The 9,476-nt window shown below is 42.7% G+C and overlaps 1 protein-coding gene across 1 annotated transcript in view; it reads left to right on the forward strand.

Moving 5' to 3' along the window:
• LOC122648714 (uncharacterized protein YnbB-like) overlaps window positions 1-9,181 on the forward strand; it is a 75,856-nt gene extending 66,675 nt beyond the window's left edge. The window contains exon 12 of the mRNA XM_043841938.1: window positions 8,773-9,181. Coding sequence (XP_043697873.1) covers window positions 8,773-8,832 — 60 coding nt within the window. The 3' untranslated portion in view covers window positions 8,833-9,181. The remainder of the gene's footprint in view (window positions 1-8,772) is intronic.
• The last annotated feature ends 295 nt before the right edge of the window (window positions 9,182-9,476 follow it).

Raw genomic sequence — 9,476 nt, forward strand, 5'->3', positions numbered from 1 at the left:
TGGCCTTTTTTTCTTGGTAGCTTCTTAATGGAAAGATCCCTACAGATGAGTCTTTAATGTCGGTTGGTATTCCCCTGGTTTCCAAATACAGTTGTTGCGGGAGTCCAAGGAGGGAGACTACTGATCATTGCCTGGTTTCTGGTGGAACGGCTTCCAAGGGTTAGGGATATTTTTCAAGTATTTTTGACATAGCTACTCTTCCCTCACAGGATGCCAGAAGTCGGACTTCCTTTGGCAGGAATCGACGAGCTGCAACAGCCTAAGTGCTTATATCACAAGGATCTTGCCTTCTCTGATTGTTTGGGAACTATGGAAGGAGAGAAATAATAGAAGGCATGGGGAAAAAAGGCATTCTGCTGGCTATATAGTTGAGTGCATTAAAGTCTGGGTGAAAGACATTCCGTTGCCCTCCAAGGTTGGTCGACTGGGGTCATCTAGAGACAGTTTAATTCTTCAGTGTTTGGCCTCTTAGCACCAACCCCCAAGCTGAGACGCCCTCTCCCAGTTTATTGGTGTCCACCGTTCGCCTTAGTAAAGCTTAATGTGGATGGTGCTTGTAGGGGTAACCCTGGCTATGGGGGGGGGGGTGGAGGAGTCATTAGGGACTCGAATGGTGTGGTCCTGGCAGCTTTCTCCAACTTTTATGGTGCTTGCACTAACTCGATTGCAGAGCTAAGGGCCTTAAGGGACGGTTTGTTTCTATGCTAGGAGTTAAGTTTTTTGATTTGACGGTAAACTCGGACGCTGCGTCCACTGTCAGAATGATTAACCACAAGAGGAGTAACTTATGGAAGGGTTGGTACTGGTTTCAGGAGGTCTTGGCTCTAGTGTCCTCTACTCGGGCTTACATATCCTTTGCTTTTCGAGAAAGTAACAGGGCGGCTGATTGGTTGGCTAACCTTGCTTGTGATACTGGGTCCTCTATCACTCTCCAGCAGGGTAGTCTGCCAATGGGAGTTTTACAGGGTATTCTAAGGGAGGACAAGGCTGGACTGCCTGTTCTCAGAAAATAGTGCTTGAGGTCCTCTTTTCAAAGCTGTATGGGTTTGGATAGGAATTGTTTTGAGAGTGTATGAGTGATTTTGCTCCTTGGATTGGGGCAAGATGGAATGTCCCTCCCTTGTATTCTTTTATTATTTTTGGAAATTAATAAGATTCTAGGGGCTGGATCGGGTCCCAGGTAATATTTGGGTTAAAAGAAAAAAAAGGTCCTGTGGTAAATCAATACCTATATCGATTGAGAGAACTCTCTCAAAAAATCTCCAATCCATCTGAAAATAAGGAGATCTCTAACTTACAAACCTCTTGAGTGCATGCAACGATGGGTCTGATAATGAACTGAAAAAATCAAGCACAATCTCTGAAATCTGGTAAGGGTTGTAAGAACAGAACCAGTCCCAAAGATGGGTTCAGTTCTCACAAGTGAGAGGGTCAGACAGATCCAAACTATGGGGGTTAGGTTGCCCCTAGGATTATGTTCACCACATGGAAATTCAGGGTGAAAGAAAGACAAGGGAGAAAATCCCTAACTATTTGGCTGCTGGTATCACCCAGAAACAAGAGTATGGTAGAAAAGGTTTTAAGAATTGAAACAGGAAAAAGAGACGATAGAAAAAAAAATGAGGAGATTAGAATATGAAAAAATTGACCTGAGTAGGAAGAACCTAAGGAGAAGTTGGTCTGGAAGAAAGATCAAACAGACCAACCTTGGCTCCAATAAGCCGTGGTAACAGCAAGTTCATTTTTTTTCCCCATTTGAATCTGAGAATTGAATAATTTATAGCTTACATCACAGAAAGAGACTTAAACTGAGAAATTCCTAGTCATAATTTGCAAACAGAATTTGAACTTTACTCAACTTCCTAAATCCTACTACGATAACTAATAATAATAATAAAATGAAACTACAAAATAACCCCAATACTTAAATAAACTCATAACTATCCCTACTGTACTACAACCCAGGTTTGGGCCTGATTCTTCTCAGCCGCCTAGCTTTCCAGCCTGGATGGCGTAGATCCCTTCACTGGGCACCAGCACCAGGACCAGCAGCTGGTCCATCCGAGGCTGGTTTAGGTTGGGCCAGCTCAGCCCTTTTAGAAGACCCAAGTTGAAGATCAAATCTGTCATCTGTTTTGTCTTATTAAGAAACCAAATCAGAAGCAAGGAGGGGAGATCAACTACAGCTTCTAGGAGGCTGATTTACTTCTATTTTTATTTGCCATGTTGAATGCTCAGCAAGTTAGTTTTAGTAAGTCTTTGTTTTAGTAGGTCCTTGTTAGGGAAGTAGTTTCCTATTTTGAGTACTTTCTAATTTTGTGCTATTTCCCTTTTGGTTGTAAGCTTATTTTTTCAACTTTCTATTTTTGAGAAGCCTAGCCAATCTATATAAAGGGGCCATCAGTTGTAATGTTAACAGTTGAAATCAATGAAATTGCAGTTGCTTGCTTGAGATCTGAGAGAGATCTTTGTTTCAACAGGTAAGATAGTTGTGGGTGAGAGGCCCAAGGTGGAGATAGCCTATCCCACCCACAACTTCCTCCGTCAATTTCTCCATACCCTATCATCTTCTTCTTTACTTCCCTTGCTTCTACTATGAGTTGAGTTATTGTTTCAGTCCTGTGAAAGCTCTCATGACTAGCCCAACATCAACCATAGTTTGAACTTTGAAGACAAGAGACAGGCCTGCTGCCCAGATCGATCCACCTTCCTGTTAAGGTTTTGGTCTGTTGTTAGATTTCCATTTGATGGAATATTTGGGGAATTGAACTTGTGTCAATGAGACACAGGCTCTCTCAATTTATAATATTATGATGAGATACAAGATTACAATAATACCCTTAGGGCAACACAGACAAAACCATACTAGACCATTATACCCTTGTACCCATATTATAACACTCCCCTTTAAGTTGGTGCATCAATATCAACCATGTCCAACTTGCTGACAACTGAAACAAAGTTTTTATCAGGCAAACCCTTAGTAAGAACATCAGCCAACTGATCCCCTGAAGGAACAATGGAAATACAAACAAGACCCTATTCGAGTTTTTCCTTGATGAAGTGACGATCAATCTCCACATGTTTGGTGCGTTCATGTTGAACTGGGTTATGAGCAATGTTGATCGCAGACTTACTATCTGAGTAGAGACGCGTAGGCAATTCAGGTGACACTCCAAGATCCTGAAGTAAGCCCTTCAACCAAAGTAATTCACAAATGCCATGGGCCATGGCCTAAATTCTGCTTCGGCATTAGAATGAGCCACAACAGACTGTTTCTTACTCCTCCAAGTGATAAGGTTGCCACCAACATAGGTGCAGTAGCCAGAGGTAGATCTCCTATCAGCAGGACAGCCTGCCCAATCAGCATCTGTATATGACTCAATGCGAAGTTGATTGTGGGATGAAATGAGAACACCTTTTTCCAGGGACAGCCTTTAAATAGCGCAAAATCCGATACACTGCATCCAAATGAGTTGAATGGGGATCCTGCAGATATTGACTCACCATACTTATAGCAAAAGCAATGTTTGGGCGTGTATGAGCCAAATAAATGAGTCTCCCAACAAGTCTCTGATAGCTGGTCTTGTCAACCGGTTCTCCTTCCTTGCTTCAAAGATGAGAGTTGGGCTCTACAGGGGTGTCAACCGGCTTGCAGCCCAACATTCCTGTATCAGTCAACAGATCAATGGTGTATTTTCTTTGTGAGAGAGAAATACCCTTTGCAGAATGTGCCACTTCTATACCCAGGAAATATCTCAATTTTCCCAAGTGATAATGATGTCATCGACATAAACAATCAAAATAGTGACATGTGTAGGAGTTCTCTTGATGAAGAGAGTGTGATCTACATTGCTTTACTTGAATCCGATTGACACCATTGCTTTATGGAACTTTCCAAACCACGTCTTGGGAGATTTTTTCAAGCCATACAAGGCACGATTAAGTTTGCATACCTTTCCCTGAGTCTGCTGAGATTTAAAGCCTAGAGGGATATCCATATAGACCTCTTCTTCTAGTTCACCATGCAAGAATGCATTTTTTACATCAAGTTGGTGAAGGTCCCATCCTTGATTCACAGCGTTCATCTTGGCTACTGGTGCAAATGTCTCCTGGTAGTCAATCCCATAAGTTTGGGTAAATCCTCTAGCAACCAGCCGGGCTTTGTTTCTATCTACAGTCCCATCAGCTTTGTGTTTCACAACAAACACCCATTTGCACCCTACTACTTTCTTCCCTGAAGGAAGAGGAACTAGAGTCCATGTATTATTTTTCCCAAGAGCTTGCATTTCTTCATTCATAGTCACTTTCCACTTCAAATGAGCCAGTGCTTCCTGCCACATGTTAGGGATAGAAACAGACACAGAGAAGAAATAAAGGCAAGAAAGGAAGGAGACAAAGAGTCATAGGACACAACATTAGAAATAGGATGTTGAGTGCAAGATCTCTTTGGTTTTCTAACAGCAATGGGTAAATTAAGAGACGGATCACTAGGAGAAATGGACTTACTAGGCACACTTGGAACAAGTGAATGACCTGAATTTGGGGAGTCCGATTGGTGAGGAGAGATGGTGGTGGTCTTAGTGTTCTGCTCCTTATTTTTCTTCTTAGTACGAACAAACACCTTTAATGGAGAAAGAACCTTGGGCTGAGATGGCTTCCCCTGAACCGTGGGCTGAGGTGGCTCCCCCTGAACCGTTGGCTGAGGTGGCTCTCCTTAAACCGTGGGCTGGAAAGGAGCAGGTTCTTCTTCTACTCTTTGTTGCTGCTCTTGACTAGTAATGCCATCAGAAATTTCAACATCATCTTCCATCGTAGGCACTTCCATGGGGTAATCACAAATGGCACCTCTTCACCTAAAGACTCCCCCTGAAGAGGTGTAGTATAGTATGGGATAGCCTCTTAAAGAGTCACATCCATGGTAACAAACAACCGATGGGAAGGAGGATGGTAGCACTTGTAACCTTTCTATGTAGTAGAGTAGCCCAAGAAAATACATTTAATGCCCTTGGATCAGGCTTACCATGTAGATGCTGATTGCAAGCAAAGGCCACACATCCAAACACCTTTGGAGGAACAACAAATGAGGAAGATCCCATAAAAAGATCAAGAGGGCAGCGATCATCTAACATACGAGATGGCAACCGATTAATCAGATAAGCAGCCACCAACACTGCATCAGCCCAAAAACGTGGGGGAACATTCATAGCAAACATCAAGGATCGAATCACTTCCAACAGATGTCAGTTCTTTCACTCTGCAAGGCCATTCTGGGCAGGATTATCAACACAACTGGTCTGGTGTATAATCCCTTCATTAGAAAGATAGGATTGAAGATTACTAACCATGTATTCCCACCCATTATCTGTGAAGGATTTTTTCTTGACATCAAACTGGGTTTGCACCATCTTATGGAAGGTCTTGAAACAATGAGAGACATCACCTTTTGGATGGAGCACATACACCCAAGTAGTGCGACTAAAGCAATCAATAAATGTCACAAACCAGTGAAATCCAGAAACAGACACACAACGGCAGGGTCCCATACATCAGAATGAAATAATGAATAACACAAAAAGGAATCAAACTTCGATTATCAGAACTAGGAAATGAATGTCTAGTTTGCTTTGCCAAAGTGCAAGCATCACAAATAAATCTGTCTGGATTACATTATTTCAATAAAGAAGGAAAAAGCTTAGGTAAAACTCCTAAGGGAGGATGGCCCAAATGTCGATCACATGTGAAGCTTAGACAAGGCACGGGTAGATGCATCAGGGAGAGAAGCCACAATAGATAATGCAAAAGAACTGTCCAGCAGATAAAGACCACCAGTCATCCTACCATAGCCAATATTACTTCCTGTGTTCAGGTCCTGAAACACACAATGAGAAGTATAGAAAGTTACTTTGCAGTTTAAAACCCGAGTAAGGCTACTACTAATAGACAAGAGATTAGTCGAAAATTTAGGTTTTTGGAGAACTGAAGAAAGAGAAATATTAGAACATGTAATAGACCCTGTTCCTGAAACAGAGGACAGGGATCCATCAGCTACACGAACTCGGTAAGTATTTGACAATGGAGAATATTGAGAAAAATTGGAGGGTGAGCTGGTCATGTGGTTAGTGGCTCCGGAATCAATTATCCAAGAATCAGGAAAACCATCCGAGAAACACTGGCCACCGAAAAAATACCCGAGGAATCATGGGTAGGTGGCACAGGAAGAACAGCAGCAGAGGCAGCACTGGCACTGGGAGAAGCTCAAGAAGTAGTCTCCAATCGGGTCATAAAGCGACGAAGGTGATGAAGCTCATCAGAAGAGAGGGGGCATCCCCAATGGGTTCATCAGTAGCCAAGAGATGGGCAGTAGCTGTAGTATGTCCCTTACCACGACCACGAGTGGAAGGAGGTTTACTATGTAACTTCCAGCATCGATCCCGAGTATGCCTCTCCTTCCCACAGTACTCACATTTCAAAGGAGGCTTGTCAGAAGATGATCCATCTGTCCCACATGTAGAAGATCCCGGAGTAATAGTCCCACGGGAAGAATTGCCAGAGGTGTAAAGGGCAGATTTTTCCACGGGAATGGTGTGAACCATAGCACTACGACGGCTATCTTCAGAAGCTACAATAGCATCTGCCTGCTCAAGAGAGGGAAAGGGATCACGATTGAGCACATGAGCCCGAATCTGATCAAACTCCATGTGAAGCCCTACTAAAAAATCATAGACTCGTAACTTGTCTTCCTATTTGCGAAAGGCAACAATGTCTATCTCACAAGTAGTAGAGAATTTTCAATAAAAGTCCAAGGTTTTCCAATAACCACACATGGTGTTGTAATACTTGGAAACGGAGAGATCCTTCTGTTGCAAGTTATGAATCTTGCGTCGAATATCATAGCATTGGGTATCATTGCCCACCTGAGAAAAAGTAGGCCTTTGCAACTCTCCATATAGCAGCAGCAAAATCAAGGAGAAGGTAGGCTTGTGCAATGTTGGGATCAATGGATTGAAGAAGATAAGACATGACCAAGCATTTACCGGTTTCCCATTTTGGTGAGAGCAGGACCATCAACAAAGGGCTTCATAGTGGTTCCAGTGAGATGTCCCTTAAGACCACGAGAACCTACAGCCAGAGAACAAGACCTTGACCACATCAGATAATTACTGCCATCAAGCTTGACTTCACGCTGCTGGACTACTCCCTATCCAGTGGTTATGGTAGACTCGTCTTGATCCAACATAATGGTTGATGTGCTCAAAAAATAGGGAAAAAATCACCGCATAAAGTCTTCACAAAACTAGAAGACCATCTAGATCATAGGAAGAGCAAAGAAGAACCCTTGGTGGGAGAAACACCTCACCACCAAGGGAGAAGAAAACGAGAAAGCAAGGCGGCGGTAAAAGGAGTCGAGAAGAGGAGGCGGAGAAAGTGGTGGTGATGGAGGGCTGTCGCGAGAGGAAGAAGAAGGCGGAGGGAAGGTGGTGGTGTGGGGCTGCTTCCGCGAGAGAGAGAGAGAGGAGGCAGAAGTGTAGCGGTGGTGGTGGTGTTAGGCTAGAGAGAGAGAGAGAGTTGGCGGCGGCGGTGGTGTTAGGTGAGAAAGAGGAGAGAAGGAGAGAGCCAGCGGGAGCTTGATGATTTTCCTCCCTAGCTTTGATGCCATGATGGAATATTTGGGGAATTGAACTTGTGTCATTGAGACACAGGCTCTCTCAATTTATAATATTATGATGAGATACAAGATTACAATAATACCCTTAGGGCAACATAGACAAAACCCTACTGGACCATTATACCCTTGTGCCCATATTACAACACCATTCGATACTCAGCTGTTGTAGCCCTTTTCTGGGTTTATTCAGCCATCTGAAAGGACTACTCGATCAAGGAGTTGAGGCCATCTGAGACCTGCTGCTGCTGCAACCAGAAATCTCCAGAAATCTCCATCTGAGCCCAGCTATTTATTGTGGTGAGGTCTCCTCAACTTATGACCTGTTGAAGCTGTCATTCCAGGGTTTTATTGGGCCTTCCAGGAACCCCACTCGACCCTAGTTTCAACCTCAACTGAGCTCTGTTCGGTTTCTCAATAAGACAAAATAGAGGACATTTTTTATCTTCAACTTGGATCTTCTAAAAGGGCTGAGCTGGGCCAACCTAAACCAGGCTCGGTTGGACCAGCTGCTGGTCCTGGTGCTGGTGCTTCTTCCTCCTGCGGTATTGTAGCCCAGTGAAGGGATCTAGATCATGGGGCAGACTGGTCCAGCCATGCAACTGCAGCAGATGTGGCTAAAATCCAAGGGGCATATTGCCCAATGGTTGACCAGGTCTACCATCTACATGGCTCAAAAAAGTTGACTGTGAAGGCAAGGTGGCTGTACAAGGCCATGTAATGGACATTGTCCTATATTGTATTGTTTTGTCTAGTAGAAAATATATTTAATTCTTATATAGATTGTGTTATACAATGTTTTTATGCACTTCATATTTTCGGTATTATTAATAGACATATATCCTGAAAAAACACATGCACAAAATCACATGATTATCTACTCCTGATGGGAAAAGAAAGAAAGAGGGGAAAATAAAGAAGAGAGAATTACATTTGAACTGGCGTTGTACAATTCATGTCCATCTTGCTTGCCCTTGTTCAGCCCTACCTGATTCATCACATGCTTTGGCCAGCCAGCTCAAGTGCAGCCCTATGTATAACTTTTATGCATTATTTAGAAAAATTCATGCATCTTTGAACCTTTATTGATTGAGTTTATGGTGCAGGGTGGTACCCATTGGACTCAGTGGGGACTAGTTCTCGGAGAGGTTTTGAAATCTGTATAATCTTACGTTGAACCTGGGAGAACTACCAGGTACTGTTTTGATCTTCATCCCGGAAATAATGTGCTCCAAAAAAATCTATGGAAGGCTGTTTGTTGAGCTATTTCATGATTTGGGAAGAGTCCATTTTTGAAAGTTCTCATTACTGCAAAGGGGAATTCCAATAGACTATCAATCTTCAAATCCAGGTGGTCACAGATTTGAGTCCGCCCCAATATTGGGTTCAAGGTAATCAGATGTACCTTTTAGATACCAACTTTTGTGCTCAGCCAGACATGTTGGATTAATAGTGTAAACTATAAAATAGTAAAGACCAATTGAGCAAAAAGAATGAATTGATTTTGAGAGAGGATCTGGGTGCAAACAATTATGGCTTAGCAAAATTTGGGTGATGTCCAAGTTGCCTAGTAAATTTTGATGTTTGTGTAACACATTTTTTTCCCTGAATAGCTGTTTAGGAAAGTTGTTGCTAGACTGCTAGTTTATGTTGCAGAGAATAAACTAAAGGCTCTATATATCTACCAAAGAAGTAAATGTAGGTTCTTGAGATGTGAGGGCTCTGTCTGGTTGCAAGTATTGGAAATGAAAGGGAAGTGAAATTAATTTACAAAATAAAATGAAAAAATGTTGTAATCATGATTATGTAA

Source organism: Telopea speciosissima, chromosome 1, assembly GCF_018873765.1.
Source record: "Telopea speciosissima isolate NSW1024214 ecotype Mountain lineage chromosome 1, Tspe_v1, whole genome shotgun sequence".
Lineage (NCBI taxonomy): Eukaryota > Viridiplantae > Streptophyta > Magnoliopsida > Proteales > Proteaceae > Telopea > Telopea speciosissima.